Below are 23,948 nucleotides of genomic sequence, written 5' to 3' on the forward strand. Positions count from 1 at the left end.
TGAGACTTTCTTTTCGCAACCTTGTCAAATTTCTGGCAGACTTGGTGAGGGAACACCCACAGCTTCAGGCCCTCCTTACTTAGTTATCCATCAAGGCTGGTGATCTTTTCAGAAGTTCTGTCTTTAGGCTGGATTCCCATTAAGTGGTTATGTCACACAAAGGGCAGCAGTGTTTCAAAAGGCATTTGTTCAAGGCTTGGCAGCTTCTGAAGAAGCTTTTTCCCAGAATTTGACAAGGCCGCCTTCGCTTTTTCCTGCTGCTAAAATAACTGCAGAATAATAAGTTATAGATTTCTTTTAAAGAAAAAACATGCCTAAGGCCAAATAAATGGGGGCAGAACCCTGAGGGGCCCAACTCACAATGTGTTGGGAGCTGGTTATACAGCCCCCATTAAAAATTATGGTTTTGCTTGGATTGGTTCAAGTACAGATAGTCCTTGATTTACAACAGTTCATTTAGTGACCATTCAAAATTACGATGACGCTGAAAAAAGTGACTCATGGCCATTATTTACTAATAATCAAAGAATATCAATTTACTAATGACCAAAGGAAGCAATTAAGTCAGAAGATCCATTTAATTTAATGTTGTGCAGTGCTTTGGATCAGGGGTGGGTTCTAAATTTTTTTTACTACTGGTTCTGTGGGCGTGGCTTATTTTGTGGGGGTGGCTTGGAGGTCATGTGACTAGGTGGGTGTGGCTAGCTGGTCAGAGTCATTTCTGGAAGGTCCTCGCACTTACGACCAGTCCTCGCACTTACGACCCGACTCATTTGTTTGCTTTTAACACTGATCAGCTGTAAGACGGCCCTTTGAAGCCCTGCAGCAGTTTTTTTCCCTCTAGTCATCAGCTGGGACTCAGGAGGCAGCAATAGATTGGGGATGGGACCAAATAAAAGGTAAGAATAATGTGGCGGGAGGGCGGGGGGGAGAACCGGTTCGATGACATCATATCGTCACCGCTACCGGCTCGGCCGAACCGGACCGAATCGGAAGGAACCCACCACTGCTTTAGATGCTTTGGATTTGAAAGCAAAATGGTGATCCAGAACAAGTGGGACGTAAGTGTAGCTTCTATATATACAATGATTTGCAGTAATTTTGCAAGAATTTAACCCTGTCTATAAAAGGTCAAAATCTGGAATTTTGACTCTTTATATGTAAATATTTATATTTGTGCTCTGTAACCTGGTTACATGGTTTAAGCCTCCCTTCAGAAATACATACTTCCTTTTCTTTGGTTGAATTGGTTGGAAAAAGTACTAAAGTTTTCCAAAGACATTTGCGGGGCATCTCAATACTTATTTTGAAAATAATATGAGAAGTCTTATTTGTTGATTGCTTAGAAATCTACCCTAAACTCATGAGGCTTTTAGCCTCTTGCAACTGTTAAAAATTGGTTTCTGCTATATTTTTATTTTGCTTTATTTTTATTTTGCTACACCATTAAAAACACATGATTTGTGTTTTTAATGGTGTATAACAACTTAATTCTAAGATTTGATCCACAAAAAGATCTTGATGGATAAAAATCAAAAAATAAAATAGTTCTTGAAAATCTTAACATTAGTAGAGGGAATAAGCTATGCTAGACATTAACTTTAATATTTATTTTGAAAATAATTCGTAGATTGTTTAGGATTCTACCCTAAACTTATGAGTCATTTAGCCTCTTGCAACTGTTGAAATTTGGTTTGTTATATTTTTATTTTGCTTGGATTATTTGTGTTTTTAATGTACATAACAACACATTCTAAGATTCGACCCATTAAAAAAATCTTGTTGGATAGAAATGGAAAAATAAAAGAGTTCTTGAAAATCTTAAGATTAGTACAGGAAATAAGCAATGCTAGATATTAACTTTACTCAAAATCAACATAAGTTTTTTTTGTTTATTTAAGTTTTGTTCTGCTTTTGCATGGCATTTCTTCCTCAATTAGGAAATAATTTAGTGGAATGTACACTTAAACCCAAGTGACCTGAATTTTTGCAGAGGGAGGAGAAAAACTATGTTCAGAATTTATCACAATCTTGCCCACAAATACAAACTGCAATGTGACCAAGGCCCGGCAAATGAATGCTAATCCTGTTAGTTCACACCAAGAGTATCTCCTGCCAAATTGTAAGAAGAAAGGAACTGATCAGGGGTGAAATTCAGCAGGTTCTGACAGGTTCTGGAGAACCGGTAGAGAAATTTTGAGTAGTTCAGAGAACCGGCAAATACCACCTCTGGCTGGCCCCAGAGTGGGGTGGGGATTTTGCAGTACCCTTCCCCTGGAGGGGGGTGGGAATGGAAATTTTGCATTATTCTTCCCCTGCCACGCCCACCAAGCCACACCACTCCCACCAAGCCATGCCCACAGAACCGGTAGTAAAAAAAATTTGAATTCCACCACTGGAACTAGCAGCCTGGATGAGCAGAAATTAGCAAGGAGGCTTAAAAGTCTTTTTGAGATTTCTAGGTGTTGTGATGTGTTTTCGAAGGAATCATGTGAGACCTTCACTGAAAACCCATCAATGAATACAAAACATATTTTGTTTTTCATATTCCCTCAAGGATCTCAATGGCAATTTGTTGCCTTTGATGTTTGGTTTATTTGGAAAGATACTGTACTATGGATTTAAGCAAGTTTTTTTTTAAAAAAGTTACATTGACAAGGTTATAACTGAAGCACTCATATCAGATAATTGTTGTGCTTTATTTAAGGAGTGTTTGCACTGCTTTGGAACAAAAGTTTTCATTGCGACTGCAGATTAAGCAACACTTAGAAGAACATCTCTCCCTTCAGATGAATTGGGTGTCTCCCTACTTGGCATTCAAAGAATATTTACAGATTATCTTTGTGAAGAGATAAACTGTTCAAGGACAGACCTTGTTTCTGAGAAACAACATCTACAATCTTTCCAAAGAAATACCAGGCCCAATTTTGAAATGGACCCATTGGAGTTTTTCCAAAACCAGCTAACAAGACATAATTTTTGGACCATCAAGTTACCTGATTTTGTTCAAGAGCAGCTATGAATGAGATATTTATACAGTGGGAACATTGGGTAGTGTTCTTGTTGGAAGAAATATCCATCTGGTTCAGTTCCAAGCTGGGAGAAAGACACTGGAAACATGGAGGCTGCTTGGAAAGATGGTTTAATTTTGAAGCAGAATCACATGGGTTCAGGGCAGCTGACCACATGGAATTGAGAGTGAGGGGTTTTTATACCTTCCCTTGGGTTTTGCACTTGAGCTTCCTGTTCCTGTGCAAGAACATGTATTCTATTGGCTGTTGTCAGATTCCCATGGGGCCATGTACGGGCCATGTTTGTCTGAGCGAAGTTTGGTTGATGTTTGGACTGCTGATGCAGTGAAGGGGCATTGGGCAATTCCTATTGTGGCTGAGGGCTAATCCTATCTTTGTTCAGACCTTTCTGCAGGGAATTTCAAAATATCCTGTCCTGAATGGATTTCTGCCTGCAGTAATTTCTTTGCCTATGAATTGAGCTATCTATCTCTTTATCTCTTAAGTGCTGACATCTGCTGAGGGCTATTAAGAAAGGTGGTGGCTGCTTTCTGTCTCCATGAGCATGTTTCTCCATTCCTTCTTTAGGAATATTCTACCTTTTTAAATGTTTCTCAAAATATTTCATTCTTCTAGGAGAGGGTGGGTGCTAACTTTCTACATTCTCCTTACCCGAGATGTAATGTAGTAAGCACACAGTCCCATATAAAGGACTCATAGAACTAATTTACTCACAAAATTTATCGGAGTTAAATTTAAGCTTGTTGTCTGCAATTGCAAGTTACACATATACATGGACTGAGCTGGTTATATTTTCTTATGTAGGCACGCTAATGAATTACATTTATAGTCCCAAATCATAGATGTGATCATATGTGCAGGTTATGTTTGCCATTTCAGTCGAAGTTTGTTTTCAACCATCACAATCTTTCCCAGCATGGAAATTGTCCAGAAAGACTTGAGTTTGGCTATCCAAGATAAAATCAAGTTCACTAGGGAGAGGAACAGGGGTGGTATGCACTTACCTTTGCTACTGGTTCGCAAATGTGAGCGCGTGCATGTTCTCACTTCGCTCGCATGTGCCACCTCCGCACATGCACAGGACCTTCCGCGCATGCGCAGAGCATAAAAAACGGGATGTGATTATGTCCAGGTGGGTGGGCGGAGCCTCCCACCACCACCGCTACCGGTTCGCCTGAGCTGGATATAACCAGCTGAATGCCACCACTGGAGGAACCCCCCAAAACAAATTGTTTCACTGGATGATCTTTGTGTAGTTCTGAGGGGTGCAATTCTGTAGTTTCTCCACAAGAGATATAAAACTGTTCGAACTCTGGAAGCTCTGCTTTGTGTGAAAGGATGAAGATGAAGGTTGTTCTCTTCATCAGAGTAGATAGAAAAAAAATGATACTGTGTTTCCCTGAAAATAAGACTGTGTCTTATATTAATTTTTGCTCCAAAAGACGCATTAGGACTTATTTTCTGGTTAGGTCTTATTTGGGGGAAATACAGTACTAAAGGCACCCATCTTGACTGACAATTTTAACTGGGGCTTATTTTAGGGGTAGGACTTATATTACGAGCATCCTGAAAAATCATGAGACCCTACCATTTCAGATAGGGGGTTATCCAGTCTTCTCTTAAAAACCTCCAGTGATGAAGCCCCTACAACTTTTGAAGGCAAGCCGTTCCATTGATTAATTGTCTTCATTGTTAGGACGTTTCTCCTTAATTCCAGGTTGCTTCTCTCCTTGCTTATTTTCCATCCATTGTTTCTTGTCTTGCAACCATTCTTCATATGTTTTTGTCTCCAGGCCCTTAATCATCTATTTATATATATTTATTCAATTTGTATGATTGCCCATCTCACCATCTGGGCAGCTCACAACAGATTAAAAAAAGCGATCAATAAAAAACCAATGTAGAAGCATATAAAAACTATCCACCAATAATTTAAAAAAACAGAAAATATTATCAGCAGCAAAATTCATCCTAGGTCAGCTCTGTGCAACTATTGTAAAGAGTTCCCCATCATTCTCAGAATTCCAGGCACAGTGGCACAGCACTGTGCTGGTATTGCTTATGTATTACATTCCTAACAGTTGTGTTTACAAATGAAAGGATAAAGCTCTTTACGCATTGTTTGTCTACACGAAGCTGAGAGGTGGGAACTAGCTCCAGCAGCTACTAGCGGTTCCTGCCACCTTAATCTGATTAGAGGGTGTGGGGGAAAAACCTTCTTGTGATATTCTTGAAGAGAAAATTGTAACTGGTACATTTTAGTACTAATTAAGTTGCCTGATTATTTACTGTACAGTGGTCGAGACATTCGTGCTGGGCTATCAGGAGTCCTATCAGAACCTGGGGAAATATCCAAGTAGCTAGATTTTTTTTTATTACTGCCTTGCCATTTATTGCACCTAGAATAGATTTCTGTAGATCAGTTTCAACTTTGGCAACTTAAAAATGGATGGACCAACTCCCAGAATTCCCTAGTCAGCCTTGCTGGTTGGAGAATTCTGGGAGTTAAAGAACTCCCATCTTAAAGCTGCCATTTTACATATATATAATGAGACGAAGTCTCATTCGTCATCTTCAGGCTGGTGTCTTCGGCTTCGTGCTTCTAGGAGCAACCCACATTGCTCCTAGAAGCACGAAGCCGAAGACACCAGCCTGAAGATGACGAATGAGACTTCGTCGAAACGTTGCCAAGACACCTCCAATTTTACGCTGGAGAAAACCCGAATAAACCAAAGACCTACATACAAACACCCGCGAAAACCTCAGAAAATATATATATATAGTTTTTGAAGCACAAGATCAGCTTTATTACTAAGTTAAAACATTCATTCTATAGGGCAATTCCTTTGGTTTGTCATTATTATGCTGTGTTGTTAATTGTTGAGTGTTTTTATATGTTGTTATAGTTACACAGCGTCTCTAAAATGTTTACATTAGTTTCTCTCTGGAGTGTTCGCTACTTTTTATGGTGTTCGCTACTGTGAGACATGCCATCTAAATAAGACACTGGATCACAGAGTTACCTTCTCGTTTGCTTTAATGGAAACACACTATGATATTCTACATTTGCTAAGCATGGTTTTTGTGGTTTCAGTTTGGCATGGGCAGCTAAGCTATCCAGTTACTGAGGATGGAAACAAGCAACATGCACATAAGGAATATGTTCTGTTGTCTTGCAAATGAAATTTTAGTTTCTTAATGAGTGCTGTGTTTATCTGAGACAATTAATTACCCAGCATTTCTTATTTTTTGTTTATCTTGTATAGGCATTCACTTATTATGCAAATTAAACACTTATCTCTTAAATATGTTTTACCCATTGTTTGTCATCAATCACATTGGCTCTGTTCCCACATTATGAATAACCAAAGACATTTGGATCTTCTATATGTGTGAACTTTGCAGAGCCTCTCTATGACTTCATTTTAATCACAGATGGACAAGAAGGGACAATTAATCCTTCAGCAAGTAGCTCACACAATATGGGGAAAGTAAATTATTGTAGCTGGAGTATATTTCTTTTGGCCCAAATGTAATTGCATCTGCTTGAGGCTAATTCAGGGGTGTCAAACTCACGTCGTCATGGCATCACGTGATGTATCAGGACTTCCCCCCCTCGCTAAACTGGGTGTGGGCGTGGCCACCACATGACACATCCGGCCTATGGGTCAGGAGTTTGACAGCCCCGCTCTAGATTAATGGGATTGATGAACTTAGTTTTGGAGTTTGCATGACGTGCTTATCTTCTTTCCCTTATACCTTGGTTAAATACGTTGAGAGAAAAGGCCATTCTGGAAAATGTCTATTCTCAGCCTGGTAGGGGAATTCTGGGAGTTGCAGTCCATGCATCTTAAAGTTACTGAGGTTGAGAAACACTGAGCTGGATTCTAATTCTAATTGGCTGCAATTTCTGTGCGTATGGAAATTCTTCTTTTCCATGGAGAAGCATTGTGTCAGCTGAGCATTTCATTAGGCTTCCCATCAAATGGTATGGACAAAAGACCCAGCTTTTTATTTTGTACCCTCCACCTATAGAATTTGATAGGTCTTTTCATTAATTTCACTATAGTCATGAGGTGTGTTATTTGTATCACACTTCTAATTTTGCTATTAGGATGGAATACTTTTTTTTTGTTGCAAATTTTTGCAAATTGTGAGGGAAAACTTTCTTTTCTTGGTTTGATTATATAGATGACAAAAGTTTCCACCGTATTCCTTACGGCAGGGGCCCCCAACCTTTGGGCACCAGGGACCGGTTCCGTGGAGAAAGGTTTTTCCTCAGACAGGAGGGTGTGTGGTGTTGCGTGCTGCCTGCATCCTGCGAATGGGGCTTCGCTTATTTGCGTGGGCTGGTTGCTGGCATGCTGCGGACTGGTGCCAGTACATGGAGCAGAGATTGAGGACCCCTGCCTTCTGGTTCTTGCACATCCAATTAGAGCAGCAGGTTTTAGTTGACAATACATAGTCAACATACCAAGAGCCTTGGTGGTGCAGCAGACTAAAGTGCTGTTAAGTAGCACTTAGCTGCCAGCTGCCTGCAATTACTGCGAGTTCAAATCTCACCAGGCTCAAGGTTGACTCAGCCTTCCATCCTTCCGAGGTAGGTAAAATGAGGACCCGGATTGTGGGGGCAATAAACTGACTTTGTATAAAACAGAACACCGCTTAGGGGCCCCCCAAAAGCCCTACTAAGCAGGTATATACAAAAGTATGAAGGCTATTCCTTAATGCATTGTAAGCCGCCCCGAGTCTCCGGAAAAGGGCGGCATATAAATTGAACCAATAAATAAATAAATAAATAAATAATAAATAATAAATAGTCTCTTAAATTTCTTCCTATTTGGGTTGTCAAATGGGGCAATTGTGGACTAAATTCCCTTAGGGAAGAATTTAATCTGGGGTATTCATCAATCAAGCTTTTGACAAAGTTGAATCTTCCTCTGCCCTCAGTGAAAAGCCGAATTAAATGTAACATCCTCTTATTATTAAGAACAACTGTGGGGTGATGGGAGTTCAATAAAGACTGCTCCAGGATAAACAGTTACTCTTCCTTCCAAGGTATTCTTCCAATCCCAGTCAGCTCTTCTTTTGTGCCAGATATTTATTTAAACAGCCTGAGGCATAAAAAGACCTTGGAAACAAGGGGAGTAGAAAACAAGGAAGCCTTTAATTTTCCGGTAGTGATAGAATCAGAGAATGTCCAAAAAAAAAAAAAAAAAAAAGGCATTTATGGGAGAAGTAGATTCTAAAAGTTTCTTCCCATGTTCTCATTCTCTCATACTAAATATTGTACCATTTGTGCACTTCTACATCAGTATGATGTAAATGTTGGGAAATGTAGTTTATTAAATGTAGCTTTGGAAAGTACCTTGGAGTTGTGAGGGGAAAACAGCTGAAGATATTTTCATATTGAAAATGCAGCTAATGCATTTTAATACAGTTGCACTTCTTATCTATATATTTTTTTTTTAAAAACCCTGAAACTCTTTGATTTAACCTTTTGAATATGTATCCTTACTTGCTGCTTGAAACTTACTTATAATTACTTGTTTTAGCTCTCCCTCAGGAAAGTGTACACCTAAGGTGAATAAGTGAGATACTTTGCAAACACAGGGATAGATGCAGCAATAAAATCTGTTCATCGTTATTTGATTAGTGAAAATCAAATCTTGTGCATGCCTTGATGTGCAGGAAATGCAACATATTGTTGTAACATTAAACCTTGTGTCTAAATTGGGTCTGATTAGAGCTAATGGATGAGGAATAATGGATTTTCAGAGAAGGTAATGCCATTTGTGTGAAGAATTAATAGTGTACTTTTCTATTCCAATATTTGAAGATTCTTGATGTATGGGTATTACTAACTTCATATCTGCTAGTCAGATGAAGACTTTTGATTAAGGAATTGCAAATGGAATGACTTTTCTTATGATCTTAGTCTTGGATTAAGTTGTTGTGCTTTTAGTCCTAACAGTATGCTCATGAGATTTTTAGAAGAATGAATGGATGTCAGTAACCTAAACTTCTACATCTATTAATTTTTCACAGTATTTCAATGTGGAATTACAATTGAAAGTATGCTCATGAAATTTTTAGAAGAATGAATGGATGTCAGTAACCTAGACTTCTACATCTATTAATTTTTCACAGTATTTCAATGTGGAATTACAATTGAAAGAGTTAAAAGAGATTTCTATTTTTTTAAATAAATCCCACTTAAGAAGTTTAAAAGTGTGGAATGCACAGTATGGCATAAAGCAGTGTTTTTTTAACTTTAAGAATTCATCATTCTGGGAGTTGAAGTCCACACATCTTAAAGTCGCCAAGCAACCTTAAAAAATAAAAAGATGCTTTTATTTTACAAAATTTTTTCCTATGAAATATTGGCCTTTTAAGAAGTCATAGAGCACTTCCTTGTTACCTGCAGTTCCTCACTTGTTCCTAGGGCTCTGCAAAGCATTTTAAATGTTTTGGTTAAAATTGGGTACCTCTTAAAGCATTGAAAAAGGGGATGCGGTGGATCAGTGGCTAAGACACTGAGCTTGTCGATCAGTGGTTCGACAAGTGGTTCGAATCCCTAGTGCCGCGTAACGGGGTGAGCTCCCATGACTTGTCCCAGTTTCTGCCAACCTAGCAGTTCGAAAGCACGTAAAAAATGCAAGTAGAAAAATAGGGACTACCTTTGGTGGGAAGGTAACAGCGTTCCATGCGCCTTTGGTGTTTAATCATGCCGGCCACATGACCATGGAGACGTCTTCGGACAGCGCTGGCTCTTTGGCTTTGAAACGGAGATGAGCACCGCCCCCTAGAATTGGGAACGACTAGCACATATGTGCAAGGGGAACTTTTACATTTACCTTTAAAGCATTGAGGCAATTGCATCTTCCAGAAAGCTCAGCAAAATTGGTCTAAATTGCTTCTCCAGATTGTCTTTGTATCTACCTTTGGTGTACAGACAAAATTACCTCTGGGGCTGATGGTGAAGTCAAGCATATAAATGCATGTGAAGATCAACTGATGAAGTTTGTGAGGTAGCTATGTCAAGCCTGCCAGAAAAGTGTGCCAGAAAATCCAGCTCCCTCAATGCTTCTAGGAAGTGAACTTGATTTCTGTCAGTGCACTTTGAATGCTGATAACTTACAAGTTTCAACAGTGAGATTACTTTTCCCTTCCCGCACTAAATCTCTTTCAGTTCTAACTCAGCTTTTCCTTTCACCGCAAACTTGACTTTGTGACATGTGTAACTCTGTCTTTCCAGTTATCTGCACGATGAAGGGCATAAGTATTTCCTGCAGAGGGCTAATAGCCAATTTTTTCCCCCTACTTTCTCTTTACCTCCAGCTCAATTCAAAGCAGATGCATCCACAAGCAACCAGTTAATCTGCTCTGAAGTATGAAAAGAGGAGGAAAGGGGTTCATTTAGCAATGCTGCTACTGCTCAGCAGCTGATCTTTGTTCGCTTAGCTTAGGATGTGGAATAACAGAGTTGGAAGGGACCTTAGAGGTCTTCTAGTCTAGTCCCACCCCCTGCTCAGGCAGGAAACCCTATACCAATGATGGCAAACCTTTTTGCTGTCACGTGCCAAAAGTGGGGGGAGTGCAGGGGGGGCGTGCGCATGCATGCCCACATCCATAATTCAATGCGTCCCTCCCCCTACGCATGTGCGCGTGACCCCCCACGTTCCCCACACTTTTGGCATGCAATGGCACGGTGGGCCTGGTAGGCCTGTTTTTCGCTCTCCCCAGGCTCCAGAGACTTTCTAGGAGCCTGAGGAGGGCAAAAACTGCCTTCTCCACACCACCCAGAGGCTCTCCGGAGGTCAGAAACGGCCCGTTTCCTGACTTCCGGTGGGCCCAGAAGGCCCGAAAATCAGCTGGCTGGCACACACATATGCGCCAGAGCTGAACTAGGGCAATGCTTGTGTGCCCACTGATATGGCTCCGTGTGCCAACTGTGGCACGCGTGCCATAGGTTCGCCATCACGGCCCTATACCATTTCAGACAAATAGTTGTCAAACCTCTCCAGTGTTGGAGCACCCATAACTTCTAGAGGCAAGTCATTCTACTGATTAATTTTTCTGTCTGGAAATTTTGCCTTATCTGCGGTATCACAGATCCTGCTGAACTTTTCAAGATTAGCTTAAGTGACTTAGATGATGCTACAAAGGTTTCTCATAGACATTACCGACCTGCTTCAAACTCCCCTAAGAAACCTTGTGGTTTTGTTACTCATGTTCTAACAAAAGTTCCCACAGAAAAATCCGAGATGCAGATGTGTTGAGTTATGAACTTTTTCCCTTTTGCTGGCTAAGTTCCATTCACATTTTGACCATTTCGTTTGCAAAATTTTCGCAGGAAGTTCATGGCTAATGAACTCACCATAGGGAATCCGCATGGACTAAGTTCTTTTTTATGATATGTCACCTGTTTTTCTCTCTCCTAATTTGTACATTTTATTTATCAAAGGCTGATCTGTTTAGTGTAAAGAAAAAAGGTTTCCTTAGCACCTGACAAAATAGGAGAGAAGAAATGTTAGTAATCTCCAATGACATTTTGAAAAACAAACGTATTTATACATGTGGTGTTGGGCTTTGAATGTTTTGTATAAACTGTTGCTATGTCATTAGATGTTTCAATAGATGAAAAAGCTGTTTGTTCAGTCAATGACCTGCCAAATTAAAAAAAAAAAAAGGAATAAAGGAATAATAAAGGAAGAAGTTCTGAAGTGAGAAAGATCACTCATCATTGAGAATTCAGCTGCTAATCTAAATTGATAGTAGTGTGTGATTTAGTTGTATGTGAAAGATTAACATTGTTCTGAGACTTTATTTTGCAGGATTGTAGAAATGTTTAATTAAATGTTAATTAAGATGGTGGGGGTTATGCTAGTATTTCAGAGTTAAATGTCTATGGAGATTCTCAGCCATCCAGGTCATAGTTGTCTGAAAGGTGCTTTTTCAAAAGGCAACTGGACTGTTTTTTCCCTGAGGAAGAAGATGTTTCAGTTCTCATCCAGGAAGCTTCATCAGTTGTGACTGGATGCAGTGGTGGGATTCCAAATCTTTTCCTACCGGTTCTATGAGATTGTGCCTTGCGTGCGCTTGGTGCCAGTGTCAAAGACTGCCCTCAGTGTCGGCGCTGGTGAGCTGAGCTATTGTTTAGGTCAGCTGAGGCGTGGCAATCTGCTCTGCTGTGCGAATCAGCTGAACTAAAAAACAAGGGAATATAGGACAGGGAACAGCGGGGGCGGGAGGGCAGGACCAGCCAGAGGTAGTATTTGCCAGTTCTCCGAACTACTCAAAATTTCTGCTACCGCTTTGCCAGAACCAGTCCGAACTGGCTGAATATCACCTCTGACTGAATGGTGTGTGTGTGTGTGTGTGTGTGTGTGTGTGTGTGTGTGTGTGTAACTAGAAGGATCATATTTTTTGCAGTCATCTGGTCGTTAGTACTCTCTCTGAGAGTTGTTGAGGCCACTTGGAAGTTTATCTGTGCCCTCAGGGTCACCTGAATCAGAATGCAAAAGTTTGTGGGATTTCCTTGGAACTGTTGAAAGAACTGTGTTGTAGAAAGGAAATAGGTGTTGTTATATTCGTCCCCTCTGTTGAGGGAGAGCTATTCAATTCTAACATAGATGGACTCTTTTACCCCTCTTTCAAATCAATGATCCTCTCTATCCAAAATGTGGACAAAAAAAAGCCACTCTTTTGAAGACAGCAAAGCTCACATTTTGGATAGAGAGGATCAAGTCCTTGCAGTTTTCTTGGCGATGTTTTTGGAAGTGGTTTGCCATTGCCTCCTTCCTAGGTCTGAGAGAGAGTGTCTGGCTCAAATCACCCAACTGGCTTTGTGCTTAAGGCACAAAGGACTAGAGCTCACAGTCTCCCAGTTTCTAACCTGGTGCTGGAACTGATATTGAGAGTAATAATCACAGGGTTAATGTGTGGTCAGATGAGGTGAGGGGAATCTTTCACGTCCAAAAGATTTTGCAAAAATAATTGTAATTTGTGGGTTTCTTACATGTTTTCTTTTGCTTTAGGTAAATGAAATTTACCATGATGAATCCCTGGGAGTCCACATAAACATTGTCCTTGTTAGAATGATCATGGTGGGATACAGACAGGTAAAATATACACAGTGTCACTCTTGCCCACATACTTAATTTAAATGTTTGCTTATGAGTTAAAAAGAAATAAAGATTTTTAAAGAAGACGTTTATAGTGGTGAAGGAATAGTGTTTTCTTTCCCCCTTTTATCCTTCCTGTAACAGCTGTTTTTTAAAGTGATGTAATACAAACATTTCCGCTGCCATAAATAAATGGTACTTGCCCATCATCCTCTAAGTGAAATGATGCCCAAAAATAAGAAAAAAGGGATGTGTTGAAAACAAAAAAGACATAGCCTTAGTGGCTATGTGTAATCACAGGATACTGGAGATGGAATTAGTCTTCCAAATGCTGCCCAGAGTTTTGTTTTGTATTTTTAAAGGACATTCTTGCTTGAATGTAGAATGCATATTGGAAAAAGACTGAGAAAACCAAAGACTCTTAATGAGGTGAAAGATCAAACACGTTTTCTTGGCCCGTAAAGGATTTAATGGTGGCCAAAAGGTTCTGTTTCATCTGACAGAATCTTTTAAATGTATTTATTAGATTTATTACCATCTTCAATCCCCAAGGTTCTTGGTGGTGATAAAACATAGGAAATAACTGTGATATAAAATGAAAGTAACATATTTTTTATTATAAATAAATTTTATTAGAGCATTTTGTTGTAGTTCAAAAAAAAAATCAAAAACAAATGTATAATAATTTTTCTGTAACATCGCCAAAATATCCATATATATATATATATATATATATATATATATATATATATATATACACCAATAATTAGAGTAAAAATAGAAAATATTTACAGATTCTTGTATACAAGTTTACCTTTCCAATACCTATTAATTACCATAAATATACCATAATCTATAATTATAATCCAACATTATCCTTTGTCTCTCTCCCATCGTTTCTGGATCCAATCATACCACAAATTCCAACTACCATAAAAGTCTGAGTCTCTTTTAGTTTTGTAAGTCTGTCGGACTCTGCACATTCCATGATTTTATAAATTATTTTTGAGTCCGTTGGTAAGTCCTTATAAGAAAATGGCATTCTTCCATTATTGTGTGCATGCCAGTCTCCCTGCAATAATTATGTACAGCATCAAATACCATTTAGTCAATCCAATATTTGCAGGTCTAACCCCCAACAAAAAGGTTTCCGGTTTCAGTTCCACTTTACAGTGTGTAATTTCAAGCAACCATCATCGTATTTTCATCCAATATTTAGCTGCCAGCGGGCATGTCCACCATTGGTAACATACTTTATTTTTAGAAGCGTAAAATCCAAAGACTGTGATTGATTTATCCCTCCTAGATAGGGTGTCTGCAGAGAGGGGTCAAAAAAAAAAAATCAAGGTGGGCCATAACCATGCAATCCATCATTTGATTGCCTTGTGCTAGCTGCCATTTTGATTTTTGTTGATCTTTCACTGGGGATATTCCTGCTTCTAGCCTTGTGCATTACCATAAACCAGTAATTGCTAACCTTTTTGACATCGCGTGCCAAAAGCGGGGGGAGCGTGGTGAGGTTGCCCACATGTGTGCCCACACCCATAATTCAATGTGCCCCACCCCTGCGCATGCGCCTCCCCCACTTTTAGCACGTGATGGCACAGTGGGCCCAGTAGGCCTGTTTTTCACCTTCCCCAGGCTACAGAGGCTTTCTAGGAGCCTGGGGAGGGCGAAAACGGCCTTCCCCACTCCCCCGGAGGCCCTCCGGAGGCCAGAAACAGCCCATTCCCCAACTTCTGGTAGGACTGAAAGGCCCAAAAATCAGGTGCCCAGTGCACACATGCATGCTGGAGCTGAGCTACGGCAAAGCTTGCGTGCCCACTGATAGATGCCATGTAGAGATGCTGACTTAACCTTGTCTTTTTCTTACTTCCTTCAGTCCATCACTTTAATAGAGCGAGGGAACCCCTCTCGAAGCTTGGAGCAGGTGTGTCGCTGGGCTCATTCTCAACAGCGATCAGATCCTGCACATTCTGAATATCATGATCACGCCGTATTCCTCACCAGGCAAGATTTTGGTCCTGCAGGTATGCAAGGTACTGTATTTACCTCAATCAGATATGTGCAGCTTGGTGGATACCACCGGAAAGGCCTTTTTATTTGATCCAGGCCTTTGTCGTAGTGAGTACATAAAAATTTTAAAGTTTTAAAGCCAAAATGGTGACTACTTGCATTCATTCACTTTACTTTCTGAACAATAACCAGCTCACTATTACCTTCTTCAAGGACTTTTCAAATTTTTATTTTCCAGTCTGATCCACAGTTCTGCTATTTCCTGGTGGCTTTCCATCAGGATTCTAAAAGTTTTGCAAAAGACAATTAAATTTGGGGTTCAATTTAAGAACAGTCTGCAGACATCGGTATATTTTGCCTTCTTGTGATGTTTATACAATTGTGGTTTCTGAAGCAAAAAAGGGGGAAATCGCCTGTTAATATTCACACCAATTTTAACCAAAAAGAACCTAACAGTCCTGTGCTGTTGCTTCTGTATGCTTAATAATTCCTCCTAACTCTTTTAGAAGTACTCTGATTTTTCAGACAGGTGGTAAAAACCAAGTTTTGTAAAATCATAGAATTACAGAGTTTGAAGGGACTACAAGAAACATCTAGCCCAACCATCTGCAATGTGCAAGAAATTTATATAATTTTTATTAGAGTCGATGTGGTTTGATTAATCATATGTTATGTCAGACTAATTCAATAATTCCAAATAAGAAACTGATGTTGCTTTCCTAACAAATTATAATAATGCATAAGAACAGGAAACAAAAATCCAACACAAGCAAACTTGAGTTCCATTCAGTGGATTCCTAATACATATAATAGCATCATCAAGTGTTTAGTCTCTTATTATTATTTGGACTGCAGCATTTATACCTTTTCAGATTAGCCCTATTCTAGCTGATTTATTTTTTTGCAGACCATTCAAGAAGAAAGCCGTTTTTTTAAGCCAATGGGACCTTTGTTCTAGTCATCTACACTTAAATTGCTCTAAGTCAGTGGGATGGAATAGAAGGTTCTGCCTTCATATTCTCCATTTGCAATTGTATGTTTAATGGTTTTATTTGGACAAAAGTTGTTTGGCACAGCAAAGGAAGTGAGACTTGGCCTAAAAAATGCATTCATGCTTGGCTAATTTTTTTAATGTAAGCAAAAGAGGTGCGGCATTTGGGGAAAAAAATCCTTAGCATTTTTTCTGTTGTTGCCTTTTCAGTTCCCCCAAAACAAGACATTCTTTACAGGTTATACTTCCCTTTCCTCTTCCCAAAGCAGTGCCTATCAGACGAACCACTTTAATGGGCATTGCACATAACATGTTACCAATTCCTTGCCCGTTAAAAAGGAGAGGGGGGTGGGCTTCGATCCATGGTTGGATCTTCACTGTTTGGATTTTCCCCTGTGGATTCCACTAAAAAAACCCCGTCACTGGATAAATTGTGCTTTCCATAAGGTGGTTAAAGCATCTAGAACAATTCAGCTTGGCTGGCTGGGGGCGACCAGTTGGGAGCGGCCCCTTTGCCACTGCCAAGTCCTCTCTGCCAACTCACTACCATCAGGTTATTTTAGAACAACTCAACATCAGCAAGTTGCTGTGGTGACAACTTGATGCAAGTGCCCAAATGGAGAGATGGGGTGTGTGTGTGTGTGTGTGAACAAGTGGGGGGTGAGAGCAGGGCAGGCGGTGGGCAGAGTGGTGGGCAGGGAGGAGGTACTCATTTAACTTATAAATAAATTTCAGCATGGTCATATTTGTTTTAATAAAAGCAGTTCCTTTTCTCTGTACTTTTTTATGGGAGGTCCATGCAATAAGCTCTTCTTGTTACAAGTTTCAAAGAGCAAAGGGGTCAAAGCTATTTGCGAATATTTTCAAAAAATACAGCAACTTTGCAATATTTGGATTCAGCAGAGGGACATTCATTGACAATGATATCTGTCTTTCCGACTCCCATTTGCAAAAAAATGGAAACCTCTGTTATGCAGAATGTAGTGCTTGGGTTGGTGTATGATACAGTCATTTATTATATGGAGAAGAAAATATATATTTCCTTACCATCTCCTTTCAATTATTTTTGTTAAACTCCAGCCAGCCTTCCACTGCTTACTATCGCTTAGTGTATTGGGTCTGTTGGTTGAGAATTCTGGAAGTGCAAACTTTTCACGGTACAGATTGTTCATGTACATTGACTTTGTAGAGATTATCTTAATTGCCTTGAGGGAGGAACAGAACAGAGAACAAATGGCAGTCATATTTTAAAATATTGCCTGAATGGTGAAGGCTATTAACATTACATCATGGAAAAAATGAGGACTGTAACGTGTAACACATTTGCCGTTTTGTTCTTGGAAATGAAAAGCAGGATGATTTAATAAGAAATTCAGTCTTCTCTACCCTCTTGACAATTCACCAAATCCTTCACCAAAGAAGATATTTGGCAGTCCTTTGGCATATGCCTCTTCCTTAATGGCATTCATTGTACCTTCTGCCAATAGTTCTGCCAGCATTTTCCACATGCTGTTCTCAAGATTTTTCTGCCTCTACAAACATTCAAGATTCAGATTAGAGTAATGGAGTATCTAAAATTATAATAAATTTAACCAAATATAACCAAAACCGTAGGTTGTGTCTAATTTTCTGAATTATAGACATTGCTTTTAATATTGCGGTGTTACAGAACAGGAGTTTTTAGTTTTGCTTTAGATTGATGGGACCTAGTTTGTTTCTTTTTTAAACAGAGCTCTGAGATCTACTACCTAGTTCCAGTCATAAGTAGTAGATTGTAGATCAACCAATTGCAGATAGGATTTGGAAAAAAGTCATATGTCATTACAGTTTTATTTTATTTATTTGTCAATAACATATTAGGTAATATATATAAATATAAGCATGAATTGAATACATAAAATAGATACAAATAGAGGAAACATTAGGACAGGGACGGTAGGCACACTGGTGCTCTTATGCACGCCCCTTACAAGTCTTATTTAAAAAAAAAATATTTTAAAAAAGCAACCAGTCACAATTGCAATGCAATACAATACTACCTGTTGTATATATTTGAATTTAATGCAGTATATAATGAGCCTGTTAGAGTTGCAACATTGCACATGAAGATTTCATGCATATTTAATAGAATTCTTTATTCTTTATTGGCCAAGTGTGATTGGATACATAAGGAATTTGTGTTCTGTGCATAAGCTCTCGGTGTGCATAAAAGATATAAATGATAAATTATGGTCATCATAAATACATTCATCATGAATCATAAGATACAACACTAAGTCCTAGGATACTAAATAAGCAATCAAAATCATAGTAGGAAACTAAATAAAACAATATAAATCGTAAAGATACAAGCAAACAAAGTTATAGTCATAAGTAGAAAAGGAGATAGGTAATAGGAAGGATGAGAAGAATAATAGTAATACAGTCGGAGTAAATAGATTCAAATCAAGTCTTACATCATAATGCTACAAATTCTATTGGCCTCTTAAGTCCAAAACTTATACCAAATATACTGCACTCTAGTCTAACAGTTCTCAAGTCAACATAATCAACATATTTGGAATCACCAAACTGGGAAATGGTATTGTTAAACATCTCAAGAAAAAAAAAATCAGGCATGGGATGAGTAATATAGAAACGTTGGCATAGAATATTTATTTCTTTTTCTGCCTGTGTGAAAATGTGAAGAGACAGATACAAAAGTCATTTGCATTTACACTATCCTTTTTCCTTGCCAATAGGCCTAGATTTTTTTTTCCTACTGTAAGCTTACACAGCTTGTGACTCATCAGCCTGAATGTAGCTCACAGCCATACATGTTGGTCCATAAAAGAGCCAGTGAACTTTCTGCTTTCTGCTTTTTGCTTTTTGCCTGGGGCTCCAGAATCCAAACTGGCAACAAGCCCTTGGAAGGTCAAAATACTTAATTTGTGCTCTATATTTAGATAGGGTAAAACTTGGGGGCAGGAAGGGGTTTGATATTTTTCTTGCTGTTAGATCAAATTTTGGGGGAGAGAAATGATACAGTATAAGCATGTCCTTAGATTTAAGCCATTTATCATTTGATTAATGGTTCAAAGCATAATTGCTTTTATGAAATATGTGGAACAATCTTATATGTTGCTTTTATCTGGCTATGTAGTTCTGAGACATATTTCTCCCAGAGGAGAGTTGAGTGTGAAATATGATTAAAACAGTTCCAGCATGACGTTCCTTTTTTCTGATATGTTCTTTTTCATTTTTTTCTCTCTCTCTCCCTCCCCTTTTGACTTTCTACTTTGTTCTTTGTTTTATCCCTTCATCTTATTTCAGGTTATGCTCCTGTCACTGGCATGTGCCACCCTCTGCGTAGCTGCACTCTTAACCATGAAGATGGATTTTCTTCAGCCTTTGTAGTTGCTCATGAGACAGGACATGTGTAAGTTACTGGCGAAGGTGGTTCTTTAGTTGTCCAGTGTCTTTGTTGTGGGTTGTTGCTACTTTGAAGGAGCTGTGGTAGAACACAGGATGTCTCCAGCTCCAGCTGCTCTTAAAATTTTCCAGATTAATGAAGAACTTTAACAGCAGGATCTTGTTCAAAAATATGTTACTCTTGAGGTCAACTTCTGGCTGTCAACCATCACACTTAAACTTTCCTTTCCATGCAAAGCTGTGTAAAAAGCTGTTAAGCGTGCAGTCTCAGGTGTGCTTAGAAAACGTTGACTTGATTTGACCTCTGCCCAACCAATTTCTCCCAGGGCTTTGAAATCAAGTAAGGGAAATTGTATATTGCTGATCTCGTGGGACCTGCACAGTCTGTAATACATTGACTGTGATGGTTTGAAAACTCAGTTGTCGAACTTTGACTATGGAACTCATACCTGGGAGAACATTCTCAGAGGATGAGCATGAATTTTTGACTTTCATTTGATGAGAAATCTTTCAGTAGGCGTCATCCACAGTTCAGTGTACAGGTAGTCCTCGTGTTACGACCACAATTGAGCCCAAAATTTATGTTGCTAAGTGAAACATTTGTTAAGTGAGCTTGTCCCATTTTATGACTTTTCTTGCCATAGTTGTTAAGTGAATCATTGCATTTGTTAAGTTAATAACATGGTTGTTAAGTGAAACTGGTTTCCCCATTGATTTGGCTTGTCAGAATGTTGCAAAAGCTGATCACATGACCTCGGGACACTGCAACCGTCAAAAATATGAACCACTTGCCAAGCAGCTGAATTTTGATCACGTGACCATGGGGATGCTGCAATGGTTGTAAGTGTGAAAAATGGTCATAAGTCATTTTTTTCAGTGCCGTTGTAACTTTGAACAGTCACTAAATGAACTGTTGTAAATTGAGGATTACCTGTATTCGCTATCTGGAGGGCACCAGATTGGGGAAAAATGTCTTCATGTTGTATCGACTCTTCCTTAATATGTAGATCAGAGGTGTCAAACTCACAGCCTGGGAGCCGGATTCAGCCCACAGGGTGCTTAGATTTGGCCCGCGCGGCCACCCTGGAAACAGCGAAGGACCGGTCCACGGTGCCTCTGTCAGTGAAAATGGAGCTTAGGTTTTGTTTTCCCTGGCAGAGGGTTGCAGGAGGCCATCACAGCCAGAAATCGAGCTCGGGAGCCTGTTTTCGCTGGCAGATCACTTGGGCCGCCAAAGTCGCCCCCTAACACAAGTGATGTTGAGCTGGCCATGCCCACCCCGGCTCCCCGAGGTCAAACACAACCCTGATGCGGCCCTTAATGAAATTGAATTTGACACCCCTGATGTAGATGTTACCAACCTACTTGTTCTCATGTTATTGACTGACATGTCTTTGGTGTGGTAGGCCCATTTCATCTCTTTTAATGAGTGACGGAGATCTGGTTATATTAATAGCAAAAACAGTTGTACGCAGTTCAGGCCACATGGTAGTGAACATGTTGGGATACTCAGTTGTATTCAGAACGCTGGCACCGTTTCATGATTTAGTGCTTCATAGACTTCAGGAAATACTGTACCACTTTTTTTTTTAACAGATTAGGTATGGAACATGATGGCCAAGGTAACCAATGTGCTGATGAGACTGGCATGGGCAGTATTATGGCACCACTGGTGCAGGCTGCATTTCACCGTTATCACTGGTCCCGATGTAGCAAACAGGAGTTGAACCGTTATATACAGTAAGTTAAAGGAGAATATTTGTAGCTCAGGGTTGAAATGAGGGGTCCTTGGTGCTCTCTGAGCTTGGTTGTTTCTTGCAGACTTTTCATTACCCAAACTAGGTAACATGCTACTGGGGAATCTATTTTGGGTAGTGAAACATGTGCAAGGAAACAACCAAGCTTAGAGAGCACCAAGAATCCCTCGTACAGTAAATTTAATTTCTTCTTCTTCTTTTTTGCTTTGAAATAGTCCTGTTTCATTTTGTATAGGATAAATTAATGGGTAGAAAGAATACAGTTGAAACAAAAAGGCATTTGTTAATTTACAGAACCATTAGGATGACAAAATCTGATACAAAATACTAAACAGCTTGAATATTGGGGTTGGAGTAAAATACCACTTAATCCAAAACTTGTTTTTGTGTCAGCTGACTAAGTAGGAAGCAACTTTTTTTAGATTAGACTAGATTAGAATTAGATTAGAATTTTTTATTGGCCAAGTATGATTGGACACACAAGGAATTTGTCTTTGATGCATATGCTTTCTTAAAGTTGTGATGTAGTTTGCAACTCAGATAATGTGTACATATTTAAGAATATTAAGGGAAATATGCCCATAGAAATATGGATAGAACATGCATACAATGCATAGGTATGGAGTTTCTTGCAGATAAGAAGAAAATATATGCAATCTAATGCAGAAATAGGGTGAAATAAATTTCTGATCCGGAAAAAAAAAAGGAAACTTAAAGAGTGCCAGAATTTTTGGAGCAGCTGAATGAATCTGCAAGGAAAATTTAATCTCTGATACACAATCTCTGGTTTTTTTTTTTTTGTTTTTTTTTTTTTGTGCTGCAGTTCTTACGACTGCCTCTTAGATGACCCTTTTATGCAGGACTGGCCCAGACTCCCAGAATTACCAGGAATTGATTACACTATGGATGAGCAATGCCGCTTTGACTTTGGTGTGGGATACAAAACATGCACAGCTGTGAGTATGGAAATGTTGTTGTTGTTGGGGAACCTTTTCTTCTTCCGTCTGTTAATTCCTAGGGTTTCTTTTCTTAATGAATCACATTTGGCTTCAACCCACTGGTGGCTTTGCCTTAAATTTGTCCACTTGCCATGTCCTGCAGCTGCTGATGACCTATTCCATTCAGTTCCACAGAATCCCTTCAGCCTCTGGAGTAGCTTTTCATGATAGTGTAATGGGAAGTTTCTGTACAGAATATAGAACAATAGAGTTGGAAGGGACCTTGGAGGACTTCTAGTCCAAGCAGCCTCCTGCTTAAGCAGGAGACCTATTCCTATTCCTATTTCAGACAAGTGGCTGTAGTCTCTCCTTAAAAGCCTCCAATGATTAAGCATCCACAACTTCTGGAGGCAAGCCAATACACTAATTAATTGTTCTCACTTAGGAAATTTCTCCTTAGTTCTAGGTTGCTTCTCTCCTTGATTAGTTTCCATCCATAGTTTCTTGTCCTGCCTTCAGGTGCTTTGGAGAATAGCTTGACTCCCTCTTCTTTGTGGCAGTTCCTCAAATATATGTAATATATATATATAATAACAGAGTTGGAAGGGACCTTTGAGGTCTTCTAGTCCAACTTCCCTGCTTAGGCAGGAAACCCTACACCACTTCAGACAAATGGTTATCCAACATCTTCTTAAAAGCTTCCAGTGTTGGAGCATTCACAACTTTTGGAGGCAAGTTGTTCCACTGATTAATTGTTCTAACTGTCAGGAAATTTGTCCTTAGTTCTAAGTTGCTTCTCTCATTGATTAGATGTAGGTAAACTAAATCAGTGAAAATCTGATCTATGGGATGAGCTGATATTTTCTATCCATAAAGCTGCAAGTTAAAATAACAAATAATGTTTTTGAGGGTTACGCTTAAAAAAAAGATGTGAGTTAGATGAGTCTCATAAGAATCTGCAGCAAAGAAAAGGCACACCAAAATGACAATATGTGTGCAATGACATCAGAATGCAAATTCTTGTCTGACAGCTTCCTAAATTGTGTTTTTTAAAATGATGATAATGTCATGATATATTTAACCACTCTCCCGTTCTACCCCCCTGCTATATTGGAAAATAATAGTTTTTAAAAATCCTTTAAAAAGGCCATGACATACCATATAGGAGAGTATCTTTGAAGTCACCAGGGGTTGAGCTTACTGGAGAAGTCATGAGCTTTTGAGATGAAAAAATAAGATCTTGCTTTGAATGAGGGAAATGTGGTTGGAAAAATCTATGCTGAACTCTTCAGTTTGAATGTAATTCAAACCTATTGGATCAGGAGTTGTGCAAATAGCAGACAACAGATAACTTTAATAAATCCTTAATTTATGAGATTATTCTTCAGTGGATGCACACCATTTCTTTTTTAAAAACCCTGTAATAATGTAGAGCTTAAACTGCACTAAATTAAGGATAAAATATTGTTCAAAGCAAAATGCACTTGCCTTAAATGAAGAAAGAGTGATAAGCTTTAAGTGGTCTTTCTCCTTTTCAGTTCAGAACTTTTGACCCTTGCAAACAGCTGTGGTGCAGCCATCCAGACAACCCTTATTTCTGTAAAACGAAGAAAGGGCCACCTTTGGATGGAACGGAGTGTGCTTTAGGCCAGGTAGGTCTGCTGTTGAGTGGGATG

At 39.2% G+C, this 23,948-nt stretch overlaps 1 protein-coding gene across 1 annotated transcript in view; it reads left to right on the forward strand.

Annotated features, from left to right (window-relative positions):
- Positions 1–23,948, forward strand: part of ADAMTS14 (ADAM metallopeptidase with thrombospondin type 1 motif 14) — an 84,514-nt gene that overhangs the window by 23,586 nt on the left and 36,980 nt on the right. Inside the window, exons 5-10 of the mRNA XM_070945324.1 lie at positions 13,073–13,156; positions 15,042–15,198; positions 19,479–19,584; positions 21,174–21,317; positions 22,158–22,290; positions 23,811–23,924. Of these exons, the coding sequence (XP_070801425.1) occupies positions 13,073–13,156; positions 15,042–15,198; positions 19,479–19,584; positions 21,174–21,317; positions 22,158–22,290; positions 23,811–23,924 (738 nt within the window). The remainder of the gene's footprint in view (positions 1–13,072; positions 13,157–15,041; positions 15,199–19,478; positions 19,585–21,173; positions 21,318–22,157; positions 22,291–23,810; positions 23,925–23,948) is intronic.

The sequence above is a fragment of the Pituophis catenifer genome, unplaced genomic scaffold (genome assembly GCF_029215685.1).
Source record: "Pituophis catenifer annectens isolate HBS135680 unplaced genomic scaffold, rPitCat1.0.hap2 SCAF_6, whole genome shotgun sequence".
Taxonomy (NCBI): domain Eukaryota; kingdom Metazoa; phylum Chordata; class Lepidosauria; order Squamata; family Colubridae; genus Pituophis; species Pituophis catenifer.